General features: G+C 39.6%; 3 protein-coding genes across 13 annotated transcripts in view; 1 reads left to right on the forward strand and 2 right to left on the reverse strand.

Annotated features, from left to right (window-relative positions):
- Window positions 1-1,746: 1,746 nt before the first annotated feature.
- On the reverse strand, window positions 1,747-10,404 carry LOC105392072. 2 transcript variants are annotated; one of them, XM_048631680.1, is made up of 9 exons: window positions 10,235-10,404; window positions 9,863-10,137; window positions 9,402-9,564; window positions 9,010-9,181; window positions 8,464-8,565; window positions 6,882-7,038; window positions 5,796-5,995; window positions 5,514-5,610; window positions 1,747-4,951 (listed from the first exon to the last, which is right to left on the reverse strand). In XM_048631680.1, the coding sequence occupies exons 2-9, from the start codon at window positions 10,099-10,101 to the stop codon at window positions 4,900-4,902; spliced, it is 1,182 nt and encodes a 393-aa protein (XP_048487637.1). In that variant the 5' UTR covers window positions 10,102-10,137; window positions 10,235-10,404; the 3' UTR covers window positions 1,747-4,899. The 2 variants fall into 2 exon arrangements, with proteins under 2 accessions (XP_048487637.1, XP_048487636.1); XM_048631679.1 differs by having other exon boundaries at window positions 8,452-8,565.
- Window positions 10,405-16,580: 6,176 nt separating this feature from the next.
- On the forward strand, window positions 16,581-18,026 carry LOC105392073 (p21-activated protein kinase-interacting protein 1-like). The gene is made up of 3 exons (XM_011563664.3): window positions 16,581-16,736; window positions 16,822-17,113; window positions 17,216-18,026. Exons 1-3 carry the CDS (start codon window positions 16,668-16,670, stop codon window positions 18,010-18,012), a joined length of 1,158 nt encoding a protein of 385 aa, XP_011561966.2. The 5' UTR covers window positions 16,581-16,667; the 3' UTR covers window positions 18,013-18,026.
- A 1,945-nt stretch (window positions 18,027-19,971) lies between these two features.
- Window positions 19,972-20,944, reverse strand: part of LOC105392075 — a 45,660-nt gene continuing 44,687 nt past the window's right edge. For 6 of the 10 annotated variants that reach the window (XM_048631695.1, XM_048631696.1, XM_048631698.1 and 3 more), the window contains one exon: window positions 19,973-20,342. In XM_048631695.1, coding sequence (XP_048487652.1) covers window positions 20,106-20,342 — 237 coding nt within the window. In that variant the 3' untranslated portion in view covers window positions 19,973-20,105. Of the gene's footprint in view, window positions 20,343-20,679; window positions 20,888-20,944 lie in introns of all 10 variants that reach the window. The other 4 variants (XR_007268038.1, XR_007268037.1, XM_048631694.1 and 1 more) reach the window with 3 other exon arrangements.

Raw genomic sequence — 20,944 nt, forward strand, 5'->3', positions numbered from 1 at the left:
AATATCCCTACAGGCTTGATTAATGTATGATTAATATACACACTTTATTACATACAGGTAGAAACAGGATTTTACAAAATGGGTACAGATCATAAGAGTTAACACTCTATGTACACCAAGGCATGATGTTTAATAATAAAAGGTATGTGTGGATACCCACGCCACGGAGTGTCGATAATTTGCATCCCTTACGGTTTTCGAGATAAAAGCTAATTAGTAAAAATTAAAAACTTTACCTAACTATCGTCTAGCAAAACTTGGTAAAGGAGGCTTATGCCCTAAAACGATTTCTTCCAGACAAATTTAGTTCCACTACTTCAGAAAAAAGTTTCTGCTGGAGGTGTAGATACCTAGGGGGTGGTGAAAATTTGAAAGTTAATACCGGTATTGAAGTAATACCGGAATCGGACTTTTTTAAGCTATGAAGATATAGTTAGCCTTGTGTTCCTGTACCTATACTATGAAAGCACACTTGTTTCCAACGTTAAATGCAGTTTTCAGCCATTGGATATCCACTGTTGTCCATGTGTAAACGGACACCGGATGTAAAAAAAAATAATATAAAATTTAAAGTCTAATACGATAAGATACGTAATTATCGTCGAATCTTTCACAAAATACAGAACTTGATTGCTTTTTCTTGTTCTATTTTGACATTTACGACTTTAAACCCAATATATGCCATTTATTACAAGAAAATCTACTACCGGTATTAATACCGGGATCCCGGTATTGAGTTGTAAAACCGGATCTCAATACCGGTATTGAAAATATTGCATGCCCTAGTAGATAGGGGGTGGTGAAAATTTGCTTATTTTTTTTATATCTCTTACGGTTTTCGAGATAAAAGCTAATTAGTAAAAATGACCGAATGGCTTAGTGGTTAGTGACCTGACTACTGAGCCGATGGTCCCGGGTTCGATTCCCGGCTGGGGCAGATATTTGTTGAAACACAGATATTTGTTCTCGGGTCATGGATGTGCCCGTAAAATGGCAATAGGCCCGCCCCCTATTACATTGGGACTAACATAACACTCTGGCGAAAAGTGGGTGCAGCAATGCACCTCTGCCTACCCCGCAAGGGAGTACTTTAGTACAAGGCGTGAGAGCGTGTTTTTTTTTTTTTAATGATAAACTTTACCTAAAACTATCGTCTAGCAAAACTTGGTAAAGGAGGCTTATGCCCTAAAACGATTTCTTCCAAACAAATTTGGTTCCACTACTTCAGAAAAAAGTTTCTGCTGGGGGTGTAGATACCTAGGGGGTGGTGAAAATTTGCTTATTTTTTTGATATCTCCTACGGTTTTCGAGATAAAAGCTAATTAGTAAAAATGGAAAACTTTACCTAACTATCGTCTAGCAAAACTTGGTAAAGGAGGCTTATGCCCTAAAACGATTTCATCCAGTCAAATTTGGTTCCACTACTTCAGAAAAAAAGTTTCTGCTGGGGGTGTAGATACCTAGGGGGTGGCGAAAATTTGCTTTATTTCATATCTCTTACGGTTTTCAAGATAAAAGTTTTTTTTTTTAAATGTATAACATTACTAATCTTGACAGACGCTTAGCAAAACATAGAAGGAAGCTCATGTCCACAAACTATTTCTTCGAGTCCTTTTCGAGACAGATTTGATTTGAAGATTTGCTTTATTCTACTTCCATGGCGTTATATTAAAATAGTCGGTGTTCATTTTCTGTATGATTCTGCTCATTAATCTTAAAACTAATGATGATAAAATAAAAGCGGAGTATTTTTCAATATCTTTATTTCTAAGCACTGGTACCATGACACAGCGAACACGACTTTTACAAATATGTATAAAATAATTAAAGATTCGGCAAATTATAATACCTGGCAAGGCCAAAACATATTGCATTAATCCGAAGATCATTTATACATGGTTTTGGATAAATTTATGAATAATTTCATGTCGATTTAAATACATTTAACTGTATCACAGGATATATTGTTTGTTAGATAGTGAAATTCAAAAGGCGCTAACAATTAAAAAAAAACAATTTGAAAGAAGAGAAATCCTTAAATAATTAACTCTTAACGACTACAGTACAATTCATAATATTACAGAAGTTTCAAACTCAGAAGTAGTTTAACATATAAATATGTTGTAAATGAGATTTTAATATTATAATTTGACTGACAACATAAGCGCCTGATACAGTAATTATGTTTTTTGTTAGTTAGTACATAGTTTCACCGAACATAAAAATATGAAGTCCATTTTTGACTAGAACGCTTAATTCTAATACAGAGAGATTCTTTTGGAAAATAATACTTTTGAAAAGCAGTTTAATAGCGAAAACATTTGGACAAATCGACTTAACGCTATTTGTTTAGTCTTGCGACAGGACCCAAGCCTCAATAGCCTTTTGGACACACATTATAGAATATATTGGGGAAAGGAAGTCAACAAATATATATATTTAAATATACATTACATTTAAAAGTAAATACATTCAATGTGTACCACCGACTGAGCTCCTGACAACCATTCCCGACGAAGCAAAACGAAACTAACAATTCCTCCATTAAGACACTACGCATGTTCACACTCCTACATATTATAGGTAGGTATATAGCCTTTCCTCTAATTTAGAATAACCATTATACATACTAAGTTACAAAATTTTAAATTTATTATAGGCTTTGCCTAATTATTGCACTAGCAAACTTATGTAGCTAAATCTTAATATGTATATCATTACAAAGTGATGTATTGGAAGTTCATAAAATAGGCGTATTTTGTTTCAATTGTGCTAAAGCGTAAGCGTAATACACATTGACAAACGACTGACCTCGAGTTACAAAGATTGTACTTGTAATAAACCTCTTGTAAATAAAACATTATTTACATAAGTTAATCGTCGCGCTAAAATGTATGTTAGTAATAAACACATGATCTAATCTAACAGTCAGTATGTGATTCAGTCGTTGCCAATGTGCCATACACACTGCTACAAGTGATTAAATAAATTACTTCTTAGATATCCTTTCGTCATGAGACCAAATAATTGTAATTTGTAATTCCTAATAATGAGATACATCTCCGTTTTCTATCATTTTTGTAATTCAAGTAAAAAAAGATTCTAATAATTACGTGTACTTTTAGAGATCAATCCAGAAGGAACAATAAAAATAGCCAATAAATTAGTGTGCACAAATTTTTGCATTCGCATTACATGGGCACTTATTGTGTAACGGGCTTTTTAAATTATCTTTTTAGTGCCAGTAGCTTTACTTAGATTTAGCATAGTTGTTTACTGACAATAAAGCAGTCTTCTTCTGATACTAATCACCTTCAACTAGCCAATGATATTTACTATGACCCTGTTGCGTAAGCAATCAGGGAAAAGCATGAATTATTTTCATATTCCCGATGCAACAGGGAAGCATGCTTTAATACAGCTGTTTTTATAACAAATCTTTCCTACACCACGACTGACCTAAACATCTTTCGTTTCTTTTTACGTATTCCTATCACCTGGAAGCCGTTCCTTACCTACAATGGAGACTCAGCTTGGACCGTGACGTCATAGTAGCAGCTTCATTCAGACCGAATGAACTAATCGGAGAAGGTTTACTGACATTTTCACTGTAGTGATTATAATTCTGTTGTGTTAATACAAGTCCTGACAGGCAAAGAGTGAGTGCCATTGCAATCAAATACTTAGTTCATTCAATAAAAATATTCTTTAGAAGATGAGATCGTCACCTATAAAAATAAGATCATAGATTTTCTCTATCACTACAGCAGTTACTATGCGTACATATGCGTATAAATGTACTGACAGGCTACAAGACATCACGGTCACCCTACAACCTATTACACCTCTATCACAGTGTAAATAATGCACTCATGTTAACAAACTATCAAAAATCAACTTAACATACGACAAAATACAAGTAAAAATGTAAAAAAATAATAGACCATACAAGTGTACAACAAATAAACATTATAAAGTAATAAAATATATAGCTGATAAAATGTAAAGAAACAAAGCTAATATAATGTCTGTAAAGTGTAAGAAGACGCACTAAAATTCATAAACAATAAACATGAATAAAATACTGACATATCAGTAAGTATAGCCCATGAAAAACATTTTGTGCTACAGAAACTTATTTCAAATTGATTACATAAACCTTGAATACATATTATATGCTACAAATCATAAAAGCATTAAATTTATCGCCCGCATACGCTTTTTTTCGTAGGTTCTTGGTATGTCCACTTATTTGGTGCAAATATAAAGAGCCAACCATCCCTATTTTTAAATTGAATTGTTTTTTGTAACGTGTATCATCTTCTAAAATGCTAAGGCGATTTAAATTCAATATAATATGCCTTAGTTCAGACTGATCAAAATAATGTTACGAAAGAGACCCAAATAGTTTAATTAAATTTATCAGCACATACGTAATATTCTTCACTTAAATACAAAAGCCGTATCAAAACCTGACACTAAGATATAAACATTAAAACTAACCGATTACATTTTAATCCACACGAAAACAGATCTCTAGTTTACAAAACATAGGTATAACTGTAAAATTTTAATACAACATGTTTTACCACATTTCTGGAAAACCTGGATAGTCAAGTCATTGAAGTAACGTACAGTCAGCCTCACATAAACATGTGTACTTTTTTACCATGTCAAAATATAAATGCTACAAAGTCTTTGACGCGGTACAAAAGTATAACATACACATGAAGCCGACTATATAAGTATAAGGCAGTGAAATCTGACCCCTCTCAGAAGCATTGTTACTATGAGAGGGGGGTCAGGTTTATCTGGACATGACCGTACCTATGCACTCGGGTACATACTGGGTGGTTGTGTGAGTCACTCGGCGAGTCACCCGGCGAGCGGGTCCGGCTGCTAGTTGCCGCTCACCACCTTGCGACTCTCCAGCTCATCCATGGTGTTCGAACTGGAAAATGTGTGGAAATATATGAGTACACTGTAATGTATAATTGCAAAAGCGGATGATTTTTATCTCAAATTATCCAACCCAACGTCATCCTTCGCTTTCAGTGGTGGTGATAGTGAACAGGTAAACGCAGCGTCTAACTTTATAGGCATTTTCAGTCAAATTAATTTATGTTATACCGCTAGAGGCAAACGCTTTGATTCCAATAAATTAGTACCACAACAATGGTTTTCGTCTCTTATGAATACCTGTACAGCATGCCTATCATGGGGAGTACGACAGGTTGACAGCATTTTCTGTCGCACTCGCTCTTGAGGCCGCGCGATGTGTCTTATCGTACGCGTCCTGCGCCCCATGCTAGGTATGCTGATATAATAGTAATGCTGGCATCACACATGGCTATTCGTATTTGTTATTGGATGTTTGCTGAGTGTGCCAAGTACCAAAAATGCACGCAAATTCGGCATTCATTTTGGCGAATATACTGACCACACATGGAAGTAGAAATACGTATAAAACTATAAATAGACAAATGAGGTGGTAGTATAGGTATGTTAGCTACCGTATCTTGTCGTCGTTCTTCCACGAGGTGACCTGGATGTGCGGCGGCGGCAGATAGCTGCGCAGCGACTGCACCAGCTGGATCGTGTCCAGGAGAACTGGAAACAACAGACATGTTTATTATTGTTAAGCCGTCTTTATACAGGTTTTATCAGGATTTCAGGCTATAAAAGATATTAATGTATAAGAAGAAAGGTGAAAAGTCATGTTCGACGCGCTGTCTACTTATGTCTGGCAACCATTTTAGATAATTTGCTGATCCGAAAATAGCAATACCACTCACTCTTCTGCAGCTGCTCGCTCTGCTTCCCGTACGGCTTGCACATGGCGGGGCGCACGCAGGGGCGCATGCGCTGCAGGTTGCGGGCGAGCTCGGCGAAGGCTCGTACCACTCGCTCCTGCGCGCCGGCGCCGCTGCCGCGCTCCGAGCCAGTGGAGGTGGAGGGGGCGGCGGAGAGCGACTCGAGGGACTCGAGGTTGGCCCTGGAATGGAAGGGGGTGGGGGTTTAGTGAATGAGAAACAAAAGCTACACAGCTACATATACCAACTAAACTAGGATATCATTATGATGTGTCAATCGGCAAATCGTGCATGGCTTGAGCCCCATGCTACTGTTACTGGTACAACATAAGCAGCATAAGCTTATTTGCACTCAAAGCAGTGGTTCCACTTAATCACCAAGAAACATGATGACATGCGTTCTATTACCATAACTCCTGAGGAAGGCAATAAACTACACTTTCATTCAATCATTCACTCACTGACCTGAGGAAGTCTGTGAGCTTGTGGTCGTCGGTGTAGTGGTGCTTGTTGCTGCAGAACTATTGCACCTTCATTCACTCACTCACTCACTCATTCACTCACTGACCTGAGGAAGTCTGTGAGCTTGTGGTCGTCGGTGTAGTGGTGCTTGTTGCTGCAGAACTATTGCACCTTCATTCACTCATTCACTCACTCATTCACTCACTGACCTGAGGAAGTCTGTGAGCTTGTGGTCGTCGGTGTAGTGGTGCTTGTCGCGCGGGGTGGAGTGCAGTCGCAGCGACTGTTGCTGCAGAACTATTGCACCTTCATTCACTCACTCATTCACTCACTGACCTGAGGAAGTCTGTGAGCTTGTGGTCGTCGGTGTAGTGGTGCTTGTCGCGCGGGGTGGAGTGCAGCCGCAGCGACTGTTGCCGCAGAACTATTGCACCTTCATTCACTCACTCACACACTCATTCACTCACTGACCTGAGGAAGTCTGTGAGCTTGTGGTCGTCGGTGTAGTGGTGCTTGTCGCGCGGGGTGGAGTGCAGCCGCAGCGACTGTTGCCGCAGAACTATTGCACCTTCATTCACTCACTCACACACTCATTCACTCACTGACCTGAGGAAGTCTGTGAGCTTGTGGTCGTCGGTGTAGTGGTGCTTGTCGCGCGGGGTGGAGTGCAGCCGCAGCGACTGTTGCTGCAGTAACGCGGCGGCGGCTGAAGGCGACAGTTTGTCGGAGGAGCGACGGTCGCTCTTGTCAGGGGTTAGGCCCGCTGTTGGGGAGATTGTGGATATTAGTGGAAAGAATATAGTCTGTTTGTAAACTAGTATATAAAATAGACAGTAAAACATAAAGTAGGGATCAAACGGTGGATCTAGACACGCGGTAGCGTGTCAAGCCAACTTCGAGTAACAGAACTGGCGAGCCGCACCGTGTGTAATATTTACACGAACCATTTGGAGCTACTTTTGACCCCTTCATAAATCAAAAACTATTTAATATAAACGTATGAAATTTGGCTGTATGTGTTCTAAATTTCATAAACGTATCTCAAACGGTTATTTAGATATTAATGTCCAAAAAACCTCAATTTTATCATTGACTGACTCACCTATAGACCAAAACTCTTAAACTTGTTTTACTTTGATTCTCACTAGATGGCGCTGCTGTAAAACTTTCTACATCGCGGTATGGTTGTTTTATGACCACGATATAACATTTCCTATACTGAGTATAAACATTGGATTCGAAGGCGTACATATCTACATAATACTACACATGCAAGCCATCGCTTCAAAACACCTCTTATGTGTATAGGCTCTAAAGGATACTATGGATATGAGGGCAAAAAAGAAAGAAACAAAAGTTGACGTTTACATAGCAACTCACTGAGGGCGGCGAGGAGCAATCGCTCCATGGCCGCCGAGTCTTATAGCGACTGAGAGCACTACTCTGTGGGGCCTTGTTCATACTACCGCTACCGACTATTGCTATAAAAAACTCTCACGAACTATCCGATACGAAGGTAGATTGCGACAGCTCTGTTGGTCGTTAAAATTATCTGCGCCATTTTAAAATTATCTGTCCATGTAGTGAGGTTTACACGGGATAGGCGCTATAAGATGGCACTAAAAGCCCTGACCACATCTCTATTATAAAAATCTAAGAATTCAGAAGTGGGATCCTACTCCGTCCATATTTAAAAAAAAGAATAAATAAAGAAACAAAAGGCGATGTTTACATAGCAACTCACTGAGCGAGGTGCGGCGCGAGCGGCAGCTGGTAGTCTACACCGCGAAGGAGGCGCTCCATGGCCGCCGAGTCTCATAGCGACTGAGAGCACTCTGTGGGGCCTTGTTTGTACAACTACTACCGACTATCGCTATCAAAAACTTTCACGAACTATCCGACACGACGGTAGATAGCTATGTACATCGCCGGTGGACGTTAAACCAGGAATGTGCGCCATTTTATACCATAGACTGGTACTGGCTTTGAACTGTCCATGTAGTGAGGTTTACACGGGATAGGCGCTATAAGATGGCACTAATAGTCCTGACCGAATCTCTAATTTTAAAAACCTAGCAATTCAGAAGTGGGATCCTACTCCGTCCATCGGTCATAAAAAATCCATAATATTATATTTTAAAAAAGAATAAAGAAAGAAACAAAAGTTGACGTTTACATAGCAACTCACTGAGGGCGGCGAGGTGCGGCGCGAGCGGCAGCTGATAGTCTGGCGCGCCGCGCAGCAGCCGCTCCATGGCCGCCGTGTCTGACAGCGGAGCTGCACTCGCGTCTGTGGGGGGATGGCTGTTAGTTCTTCTTCTTAGTTCACAAACAGGAGAAACTAAGCAGCCTGGTTGCAGCCAGTAAAACATAATTATGACAATGAATGGGAGCAGGATACTAGACAACTACAAACTCTCATATATTTCACTGGCTACCACATTCTGTCTGCAACCGCTACGCTGTCTAGTGAGCTTATGTTTAAATTATAATAAGGTTATCTGTTTGATCATTATTATAAAGTGAGTCTAGGGTATGCCACTGCAGTGAAAGGATTAGCTAGTCAGAATGTTGTAATTCTTCGATGCTAGCTTCATCAATCAGGCTCCTTTCAATTTTCAAAATCAAAAAGAGGCAATTACTCCACATATCACACATCAGCTCTGCCTCCAAAATTCCAAAAACTAGGTATAAAAAAAAGTAAAACAGAACTTTGACTTGCCATTTTTTTTACCTGGAATATAGGTAGGTTGTTGTGAGAGATGCTGCTGGATGGACTTCTGCGTCATCTCCAGTTGGTTCTTGTAGTAGCGGCACGCCGGGTTCGGGCAGTTTTGAACCACCTCTATTATAAACTCCTTCTCCATGCCAAACTGTTCACGGCCTATTGTGTATGACTCTATGACCTGTAATGAAAAATTTGAAGGTTAAAATGGGAAACCTTTGCACAAAATATAAAATGTACACTTTATTATAATAATGAAAAGTGGGTAGAATGGTTTGTTTTCAATTTATAATTTCATCTCAGGTGATTTACCATTACAGTTATGCGAATACAAACTCCACATTTACATTGTGTTTGACCTAAATAAGATTCTAATATGAATGTTACTGTGGCATACTTACGGCTCTGACTGTGGCTTCTAAGCCAAGATGGAGACCATGCGGTCCATTCATGTGCTTCAACATGACAGCATTAGCAAAATGTTCATATGGCAGAATTATTTTGCCATTTTCACGCAATATCAGCCTGCCTTGTGTGTCTAAACCCACACGGGACGCCATCATCCTGAAAGAATAACACAAATCTTATTTATTTATTGTTAAGGAGGAAGCTTTGAACTTAGTTTTTTTACAATACTACTGTACTGTACCACCAGCATTTTTATTAATTCATCAGTATTTTCGATTTATTTAATAATTATTATTTATTACACAACTGTGTAATTGTGTAAGCTAACCATCACATATAACAAGGAAGTTTTACAGAATTGACTGGACCTCAGTGCATTTGAACTGTTTAGTACTACATATCACTTTACATCAACAAAGAAATATAACAAGAAAGCAAATAACAAAAGACTCACTGTAAATATGCAGCGCTGGGCAGCATGGAGGACTCCTTGAGGTCGCTGAAGCACTGCAGCAGCTCGATGCTCGGGTTCCAGCCCTTGTTCTGCAGGTAGAGCTGCAGCAGCATGTACAGCTTCTCCGTCACGTACCCCTCGCCGCCGTGCGGGGCGCCCGCGCTCGACCCCGCCGCGGCGCTAGAAGACCCGCCTGCACTCTTCGCCAGAACATTCTTCATCGTCTCGGCCAAATCCATCTTGTAGATGTCCAAATAAGTCCTCTTTTGGGAATCCTGCGCCAAAACAAACAAACACTGCAGGGTAAAATGCAAGATCGATATTGCACTCGTTGGTGGTAAATATTTAGAGTGAAATCGAGCTGTTGCTTACCAGAATGAAAGGATTTATGGGCAGGCGTTTTAGAAACACTAGTCAGCCTTTTTGTATTTCAATTACGGGCCGCCATCCAATTAGAATTTTACAGAAATCATAAAAATTACAAAAATCTTCAAATGCAGCCTTTTTTTGACGCTGTCGTAGCTGTCAAACTTGTTTTTTTTTTAGTGCGTTTCAAAATTTTTGAATACTGTGGTTTTTCTTTCACAGTGCTCCATATTTCGCGATTAGGATTCGTAGCGATTGGCGCTGTACAGAATCTGCTGGAAGCGGACTCATAAATAAACCGCATGAGATGGAATACATAAATATACGTACATACGTACGTGCATAAATATACGTAGCTATGCAACGTTGATTCATTGCGAGTGACAGTTTTTATGGCCCAGTTCCACAGACCAACTACAAATAGACTCGCAATCGCCGTGTGCACTATTCTTTTTCTCACTCAAACCATAGATGTTGCCGACAAAAAAATAAAACCTAAATATGGGGAAATTTAACTTATCATAATAACAAAAACAAAACTTCAGTATATCGTCGGTTGATAGGAAAAAGACACTAAAGGCTAATGTTTCAATAGCCAGATAAAAGTTTTGCTGGGAAATAATTTTGATGCTGTTGCGTCTCAATGTTTCTCAATGTTTGTATTACCCAGATAACATTTATCTGAATATTGAAAAATCTGCCTTAGTGAGCTTTTCCTGTCAACCGACGATATAAGAAAAAAAACTTTACTCATACTTATTTGATTTCAATATTTTTGATTGAATTGATTGAATTGCACTATCCCAGCCAGGTTTTACCCTGCATCCTGGATACGCCAGGCCCACTGGGTAGCACAGAATATTTTTAAGGGAGGGGGAACACACGCTCAGGGACAGGTTGGGAAAGTGAGTATAATCGACCGAGTATGCACCCTAAAAAGCCAATATAGGAAGAGTAGGTACAGGTAAGGAATAAGGTTTTTGGAGAGCGTATCTGTGGCCATCTGTGGCTTACTCGTGGCTCGCAGTGGTCCTGTACTGATGCTACAGTGGTCCTGTGCTGATGCTGCAGTGGTCCTGTGCTGATGCTGCAGTGGTCCTGTGCTGATGCTGATGTTGTCCTGTGCTGATGCTGCAGTGGTCCTGTGCTGATACTGCAGTGGTCCTGTGCTGATGCTGATGTTGTCCTGTGCTGATGCTGCAGTGGTCCTGTACTGATGCTGCAGTGGTCCTGTGCTGATGCTGCAGATGTCCTGTGCTGATGCTGTAGTTGTCCTGTGCTGTTGCTGATATTGTCCTGTGCTGATGCTGCAGTTCCCTGTGCTGATGCTGCAGTTGTCCTGTGCTGATGATGCAGTGGTCCTGTGCTTATGCTGATGTTGTCCTGTGATGATGATGCAGTGGTCCTGTGCTTATGCTGATGTTGTCAATTGTTGTCCTGTGCTGATGCTGCAGTTGTCCTGTGCTGATGATGCAGTGGTCCTGTGCTTATGCTGATGTTGTCCTGTGATGATGATGCAGTGGTCCTGTGCTTATGCTGATGTTGTCCTGTGCTGATGCTGCAGTTGTCCTGTGCTGATGATGCAGTGGTCCTGTGCTTATGCTGATGTTGTCCTGTGCTGATGATGCAGTGGTCCTGTGCTGATGCTGTAGTGTGTGACAGTGTTCCTGTGTCTGATACTGCAGTCATGTGGATGTAGATTCATCTAGCGTTCCTATGCCTTGCGTCTGTGGCTTCTGGGGTGGGTAGTTTACGGGATTGATGATACTTATTCTGTGTTTGTGCGTCTTCGAATGGTGGTGATAGTTGATTGAAAATAAATTGATTGTTTACTTCTATTTATTATTCAGTTCTAGCTTGTTCATATGTAGGCGGCGGTTGCATATTAGCTATAGTTGCTATAATGATTTTATTGTATTTTATCCTGTGTTCGTTTTACAGTTTCCTTTGAATAGCGTTCGTTGATGTAGACAGCTACATCTCTCCATGGTTCTACCTTTTTTGGCATAAGATTTTTTTGCCTAATCTCGTATTGCATAGTAACGTTTGGTCAAAGTCTCGTTACGCCGAAAATCGTATGGCATAAATCTCGTTTAGTAAAAAGTTATTTCGCATAACATTGTTTAGCCTAATAATGGTATGGCCAAATCTTGAATAGCCTAATAATGCTATGGCATAGGTTTATACAAAGTAATAATATTCGTTTGGCTTTAACTTTGACGGAGCGTCTCCCTACATAGCGCAAACTGGTGACTTGTATTGTTTCCGCTGTTTGGAAAACGCTCCGCTCCGCTTCGCTGCGCTCCGCTTTGGTTTTGATGAACATGTGCACCTAACACGCTCCTCCTCGCTTTGCTCGTCGTCGCACCTATTTTTAGGTTTCGATCTCAAGGGGTTTGTAATAATTATATTGGTCGTTAACTTTCGATTTTTTGATCATACAATATCGTGATTTTCGGGATGTAGGAGAAAAATACCACAATTTGTACATTTACTACATACTTAATATATTATTTATTAAGATAACATTAGGAGAAACAAGATTATACATAGGTATAGACGAACATAAATTTGAGCAAACGAAACTTAGGTGTTTAAAGATTGTGCCTAAAGAGTTTTAGACGAAACGAGCCTTATGCCACATAAGTCTTGGCAAAGTGATGGTTCGGCCAAAAAAGTTTAGACCATACGAGTTATGCGAAATGAGTTTTGGTCAATAAAGATTATGCCAGATGAGCGGAACCCCTCTCCATAATATACCAAGTGGTCAAAAGAAAAAAAAAAGGGGAATTATAAAACGAGCGAACAAAAAAAAACTTTGCGACTGATGATGACATACTGTTTTAATAACTTGAGCAGTATGAATTTGAGTAAGCGAAAAATTAACTAAACTGACGACGAATATTGATTTATAATAAAATCCAGAACGAGCTTACAAAAAGTGGATTGTGATAAATCCATTTCAGATATTAAAATTTTATCCGAGCGACTAAATTACTAAGTGAGCGACTGGAAATACAGAGAGAGCAACTTCAATATTAAGATATAGATCCGATTTTTCTAAGTGATGTTATACTTAGCGAACTACTAAAAAGTTCACTTTGAGCAAAGTTTTGTATGCTGCTTTATTAATGATTATTGGTTACTGATATTCTATTTGAGGGCTTATGTTTTTTATTTAGATACGCTTTTTTAATGAAAACTTCAGATTATTTATTTAATTACCCTTATGTTTCAATAATAAAATTTCTCAACTAATAGAATAGTGTTTCTTCAAATAGTTATTTCATATTTTTTTTTTTAAATGTGAGCTCATTATACTCTGCTCATTAGTGTATTTTTCAAAATGGTTTTTGTACTCGAAACACTTTATTTAAAATAAAATGCTGCTCAGTATAAAAAATACATTTGCCAAATATTGAAAAAAATGCAGGACGTAACGTTGACACTCAAACAAATATTAGGTCGCTCAAACATTATGAAGCTGCTCATTTTGTATTTTAAGTAACTCAAATTAATGTTTGTAAGTTGCTGTTCTGTTGATTTCTTGTCACTCGCAGTCAGTCGCTCACTTAGTAATTCTATAACCCAAATTAATTAATTTTGACACTTAGAACTGTAATTTACAGTCACTCGTTTTATTGCTACCCAAAAAAAAATAAAGAATTCCATTAAACTATTCGGTGAGCTATTGTGTTAGGGGTACAGTTTCTTTCTATAACATTTTTGTTATTTTCTATTTCAAGGTATCGTTGTTGCAATGTGGGATTTTTTAACCAACTTTGGCTTTGTCTACTTTAACCCCATTGTTTCATTTTGGGTCTATTTTATGGCTTGCAGATGTTCTGTTTCTTTTAGCGCAATGGGTCTACTGCCGGGGTTTTTGTAAAGAAAATATTCTGGGCTGAAAGAGAGCTTATTTTTAAGAATTACGTTTGCTGTGGGAAAAATATTAGTTTTTATGGTCCTAAACCTGCACGTGTTTGTATAATAGGATACCTACGTTAGTGTTCATGCAATGAATAAATTGGGGATATTTTAATTTACCAACTAAAGTTTTAAAAAATTCGTTGATATTTGCTGGATGGTGGAGGCGCCGTGCTAGATTTTTTTTTTTGGATACGCACTGGTTTCATTATTACTTAATCCTTTTCAAAATATAACAGACTGATATTAGGTACACTGTTCATGCAACAAAGAAATTTGAGGTTTTTTGTTGTTGACTAAAGGTAAATTCATTTGGAGATACCTTGCTATTTGGATTAAAGCAATATGTATTCTTGTGACCCTTTTAAAATATGCATTAATAACCACGTTTTTCTTAGTTGAGGTAACCACCACTCTCGTTCAGGACATTGAGAGAAAAGGCTTTTAATTTCAAATTGAGCATTTGGAAGGATGGTAAAGTATGCTGATTAAGGCCTTAAGGTCTAGATGGTACCAAACTACGGTGGTGCAGATAGTTGGTATTTCTGAGGTCAGCGTCAGCCGGTCTCTAGATCGGGATTGGAATTCTCTCACCAGATTCTCGCGACCATTGTTGCTTTAGGGTATGACGGTGGCGGATGGCGAACTTCTATCAAGCCTTTAAGGGTCGGTACAGGTACAGGGGCTGCGTCACACTATAATCACTTATACACTTCACTCACACACTAAAACCGCACACTTTATTTAGATGACTATTGGTACAAGGCAAGAGATTAGGTAATGTTATACTCTAGTATACACATTCCAAAACTTTTTCAATAAATAAGACATCACTTTATAACTTATAAAGACTCAGGCGCTTTCGTACAACGGTTACTGATAAACAAAAGGCAACGCGAAACAAAGGATTTTTATGCGCAAGGGCCAGCGGCCAACACGTGTTGGGGCCCGGGAGCGCCCGGCGGACCCGACCGTCCCGCTTGCCTGTCACAATGCAACTCCCATACTTATTTGATTTCAATATAATTATTTCATATTCACAAACTGAGTGGATTGTATGATTCATTGTCTTCGTCCAATCGAAACAATCCTCTTCAAAATGTGCCGAACACAATTTTTGTATGTTTCTTTGGTTCCCAATTTGTGCGACCGGTAATGTCTATCCATTTTCTTGATATTTTTTTTTCTGTCGGAAACCTATGAAGCAGAGATAAATGGATGAGCATGAGCATTATAATCGTGGGCCAAATATTTGATGGGGTTTTTTTTAAAGGAAACACGTATTTCGTATCAATACAATAAACTTTATATTATACAGAAGAAATCACACATAGAAGAAAAAAACGAAACGAACGTTTCCTCACAATGAGAGGCACCTCATTTGAAACAGGAGAATGACTTCTACAAAATACAATCTTCACAAAAACCGAATTCGTGCGCCCCATTTGTAAACCCAACCCGAGTCCGTTACAATTTCTAGTATTTTCTTTGCATACTATAATATTTGTGGGTAAAATAAATTTTCAATAACTTGCAACACCATGTGATTTGTTATGATATGGTACCTCATAATTTTTACTTAAAACTGATACTAAAAGACCTTACAGTATTAAAATTAGTATCGTTTTATATTAAAATCGAGCCAATAGATAGTACTATGATGAATGTAAGCTTGTTAAACTTGATAGTATCTACTTACATGTGAAAATATATCTCATCCATCATTCCATCGTGTTTTCGTTCAATATGCTCTATACAACCGAACAAAATCCACCCACCCATGTCACACACTCGTTAAGTGATGATAATAGTCTAATAAACTTAATAAACACCCACAAATCACTAGCAAATCAAAAATAAATAGCATTTAGATAATTTTGTTGTAACTGTCAGCCTTTGTTTGGCACAGATTTTTCATTTGTTTCATTGTTTGGCACAGAGAACTGACGTAAACAGGCGCCACAGCAAAAAGGACAAAAAACATTTACAGCTTAACGTTTCTTTCTTACGCTTAATGTAGCTAAGCGTCTCTTTTTCGCAATGTCACAACTGTCACGATTATACCCCTGTGCCCAGTTCAGTGGGACGCGCACCGTCAGCACGCGGATGACGTTTTGTGTCAGTGACGGATAAATTAATTATTCGTCGCTCTCCGCAACGCGGACAGCTCTGCGTCACTCTGAACGTGGTGTGAGGTTTCATACATTTTACCATCCGTCGCGGGCTATCCACGTCCGCGTCCGTGTCGCATTGAATGGGGCCTATCGATTACAAAATTCTCAGAATACAGGGTCGCTCGGTCGCTCGTAATCATCGCATTCTTTTATGTAATGTCCTGACAATTGACAATTGTTTTCGCAACACACCCTGTCAAGTCAAATCTGACATCTGTCAAATGTCACATTTCACTTTGAGTAGTTTCGCACACATGGGATTTTTATAAAAAATTTAAGAATTTAAGAATTACCTAAAGAAACGTATTAATCTTACTAGTTATTACTTATTTATTACAATGGACGAGCTAATCGTGGGTACTTACGAAGGGTTTATGCTCGGCTACTCTTTAAGTTCCCAGGATGAGGTTAGTTATTTTTACTAGCGATGTTTTTGGAGTTTTGGCCCATGTTTTACACCGTCTGGTAATCATTACATTTTATCTATTACAGGTTACAAAGTTGAAGCAGACATTTGCTACACAGTCCCATACATCCTCTGTACGATGTGTATCAACAGGCGGGAAGTTCCTTGCATCTGGAGGTACTGATGATAAAGTAGTGGTCATAGACATGAAGTCTCGTAAGGAGCACACTGTCCTCATGAACCACGATGGAACTATCAACGCCGTCGCATTCACTAACGGAGGCACCCACCTCATCACCGGCAGTGATGATGGAAAACTCATAGTAACAAGAGTTGGAAATTGGCAGGTTGAAAAAATATGGAAGAAAGCACATGGAGGTATGCAAATTTATATCATTCAATATTGTTTGTTTGTTTGCCTTTGTTTTGTTAATTTCAATTCATTACAAATGTTTACTAAAAAAAAACCTTTCCTTTTAGGTCAGCCAATAACAGACATTGCTGTGCACCCTTCAGACAAAATGGCTCTCAGTGTGGGCGGGGACAAAACATTAAGGACATGGAACTTAGTCAAAGGCCGGCCAGCCTTTACCATAAACCTGGCTAGCAAGGGTGTCACTATGCCTACTGAAATAAAATTCTCACCAGGAGGTGACAGGTTCTCTCTGGTGTCACTCCAGAATGTTGATGTCTGGACAATCAGCAAAGCTGGCATAGAAAAAAGAATAACATGCACATCCAAACCATCATGTGTGCAATGGATCACAGATGAAAGACTGTTTGTAGGCTTGGAGAATGGAAACATCCTTAGCCTCACAGTTTCAGACACACAAGCACAGACTTTCAGTGCACACAAGCAAAGAGTTAAAAGTCTGCATTATGAAAATGAAGTTTTATACTCAGCTTCTAGCTCTGGGGAAATGAAGGTGTGGTCAGTCACAGAGTCAAACAATTTAGCTGAAATATGTTCTGCTAATGCTGGTTGCAGAATCACTTGTGTCACATTAAATAGGCAGAGCAAGTTTATAAAGAAAGAGGAGGATGTAGTTGAGGAAGCTAAGAGTGACAGTGAGGAGGAGACAGTTCCTGACGATGCCGGTGACAACTCTGAGGCATCTGAAGAAGCAGAGGAAGTGTCTCCTCCAGCCAAGCGGAAACCTGGGGCCTTTGTCACCATAAGCTATGGTGATGATGAAAAGGAAGGGACTGAACCATCACCAAAGAAGATCAAAAGAAAAAAACGAAACAGAAAACCTAAAAATAAGAAGAGTCAATAAATGATTTTATTATATTACTGTTTATTTACTTATGCCTCGAACTAGTACATAATTATATTCAGCATTTTGCTTAGGAATTTTGATAAATTAAATCACCTCTCTTAATAAGAGGATGCATCTATCATTCCTCACAAAAATGTACACAATACACACTGGAAATAATATTAAAAAACAATGTGATGTAGACTTTGGTTTGTTTATTTAAATTATAAATAAAAATCTTGCTTTGAACACACACCCAAAAAGTTAAATAAAACTGTAAGCATCATAATAAATTAATTTGGTCCCAAAATAAATATTAGAATAATTTAAGAAATTACCACACAATGTACAACTGTCATTCCTAAATAAAACAAAGAAAGAATCAGCAAACAAAATCACTGATTAATTTTGGCAATTGTTATGGACTTGATTACTTAATTTTACTTTGTTAACCTAAAATAAATACACGGAGTATGTCGCACAGTCCCAACACGCACCGGCCACTCCTGTGTGCTAGTAGAGACTATTTACAAGGAGGACGCGACCGTACTGAATCACTCGCACGGATACAGGGGCACACATTAACGACCATTACATACGATGAATGACGCCTAAGAAAACGATCAAGCTAGAGTAAATTATTAAACTTCACACGGAAATAACAGAAGAAAATAAAATGGAATGTATAAAATTAGATAAAGAAAAAGAATTCATAGTTTTTGTATAAAAATAAATCAATCAATCAAGATGCAAAACTAAGATTTAAGTTTCAAAATATTGTATGATTAGCTACTCTTCCTAAATCTTACCAACTCGACTTCAATCCGTGGCAAATAGTTATAAGTACATTTTGTGCAATTTCTCCTAAAAGTAAATGCCAAAATTAAAAGTTACCATGGGTACTAGCCACGTGTAAAGAGAGCATTGTCGAATACCGTGGGTTTGTCACGAATATATTATCATCGTCACAATATAAGTCGGTATTCGACACGAAATAACCTCTCAACATCGATACAAGTTACACTTTGCATTGATTTACTTGCATTATCTAACATAAATTATCATGATACAATCATCGATACAATAATACACAGTAATACACGAATGTTACAAACTACATTTATATCCCAAAATTACTAAGAAAGAACGTTCAAATATTACATAGTTTACGGATAGGTAATTAGTAATTGATCTTATGACTAGATTGAGCCAGTAATTCCTAGTCCTTAAATCATGTTGGAGAGAAAACACTGACATAGAAAACAAAGCTTTGGAACCCTGATAATAAATCAGTTATTCGATTGTTAATTACCGACAAATACGTAAACAGTATACCACAGGTTACATTAGACAGTCTATTTAAATGCAATCTACTTGTCCTGTTCTTAGAGCTAGTTTTCGATTACAATTATTCGTTTCTTCGTTCGAAGCAGTACTAACGTCTCTAAGTCCTAAGCTATCAGGTGAGATGGCACTGGACGCTACCCAACACAGCCCTTCGCACGGAAGCCTCGGTTCACTCGCTAAGTACATCACACATCACTGGTGTCTTAGAACGCACCAAACTACATTAAAGAACAGTAAGGCAGCGTTCCCACTACGCCGGACCGGCAGATCTGCCGCGCCGGTAAATCTGCCGGAAGAGCTAGTGGCTGTACAATTTATATGAAGCTATTCACACTATCCCGGGTCCGGCATTTTTGCCGAGGCCGGCATTTCTACCGAACGTTTTGTCACTACGAATTGCCGGTAGAACGACCGGGCCCGGAGTAATGTGAACGAGTTTGTGCCGGTATCTGTCCCCCATTGTTCCACTCACGTCATTCGTCACCTGCGCGTGGCAGGTCCAAATTCAACTGAGGACTGTCTGAATTTCTTCCGGGATCCGATGTAATGTGAACACTCTGTCCGGTGTCCGGTTTTCGGCAGATCTGCCGGTCCGGCGTAGTGGGAACGCTGCCTAAGATATCTAAGAAAAAAGTCTTCTTGACATCAAAGACAAAGACAAATGAATCGGAAAGAAACGAAACAGCGAAGAAAACATAAAACACAACCGAGTAAATTCGTTCGTCCGTCCGAGCGTTCTAAGTCACCAGCTTTACTCCTCCACTCTACTTCTTCTTGGCTTTCTTCTCCGCCTTCTTGAGTGCCTTCAGATGTTTCTCGTGTACGTTCCTTAGTTCCTTGAGCCGTCGCTTCATGCGGCGTCGTTCGTCCCCGCCGAGGCCGAGTAGCTTAAGGTCTGCTGACGTGAGGGCCAGTAGGAGAGCGCCGTCGACTCCGCGGGAAGCGAAGGCGCCCGCGTACCGCTCTAGACCCTCGCCGAGGCCGGATACCCACTGCCACACCTGCGGATTGAACAATCGAGGATTATGATTAAGTTTATTTACTTTGTATATACCTATATCTACGTAGTCTGAGGCTATGGGGCAAGAGGGCTGGAGGGCTTCCAATCTAAGTTTTCCCATGGTCTGCACTCGACAGCTTTTCTAAACGCCTCACCATGGGTTCGTCAGCAGATATAGCCGGTAAAGATACTAATACCTACGCAATAGGTATGTACCTATTTAGTTTATCAGCTACGTGCGTGATTGATGGGAAAGGGCGCGAATGTCAAGCTCGCTTGCTGCAGACAGCCAGTGTTTGACACAGCACCGTAGTGCACACACACACGGTCTACATTACCTGTTGCTTAGTCCAGGTGTTGACGGGCGGCTGCGCGTGCGGGTGCGGGGAGGGGGGCGCGGGGGACAGGCTCGCCTCGGACACGGGCTGATGGATACTGCACCGTAGTGCACACACACACGGTCTACATTACCTGTTGCTTAGTCCAGGTGTTGACGGGCGGCTGCGCGTGCGGGTGCGGGGAGGGGGGCGCGGGGGACAGGCTCGCCTCGGACACGGGCTGATGGATACTGCACCGTAGTGCACACACACACGGTCTACATTA

This window comes from Plutella xylostella, chromosome 29 (assembly GCF_932276165.1).
Source record: "Plutella xylostella chromosome 29, ilPluXylo3.1, whole genome shotgun sequence".
NCBI lineage: Eukaryota > Metazoa > Arthropoda > Insecta > Lepidoptera > Plutellidae > Plutella > Plutella xylostella.

Bases quoted from the DNA above. Each gene is read 5' to 3' on its own strand.
- LOC105392072 (XM_048631679.1), bottom strand. From the start codon at position 10,101: ATGGATTTGGCCGAGACGATGAAGAATGTTCTGGCGAAGAGTGCAGGC. The intron at 9,182-9,401 runs GTAAGTATGCCA...TTTTCATTACAG, and splicing joins TAGAAGCCACAGTCAGAGCC to GTCATAGAGTCATACACAAT. The intron at 5,611-5,795 runs GTGAGTGGTATT...TGTTGTTTCCAG, and splicing joins GAGCGAGCAGCTGCAGAAGA to TTCTCCTGGACACGATCCAG.
- LOC105392073 (XM_011563664.3), top strand. From the start codon at position 16,668: ATGGACGAGCTAATCGTGGGTACTTACGAAGGGTTTATGCTCGGCTAC. The intron at 16,737-16,821 runs GTTAGTTATTTT...TATCTATTACAG, and splicing joins CTTTAAGTTCCCAGGATGAG to GTTACAAAGTTGAAGCAGAC. The intron at 17,114-17,215 runs GTATGCAAATTT...CTTTCCTTTTAG, and splicing joins ATGGAAGAAAGCACATGGAG to GTCAGCCAATAACAGACATT.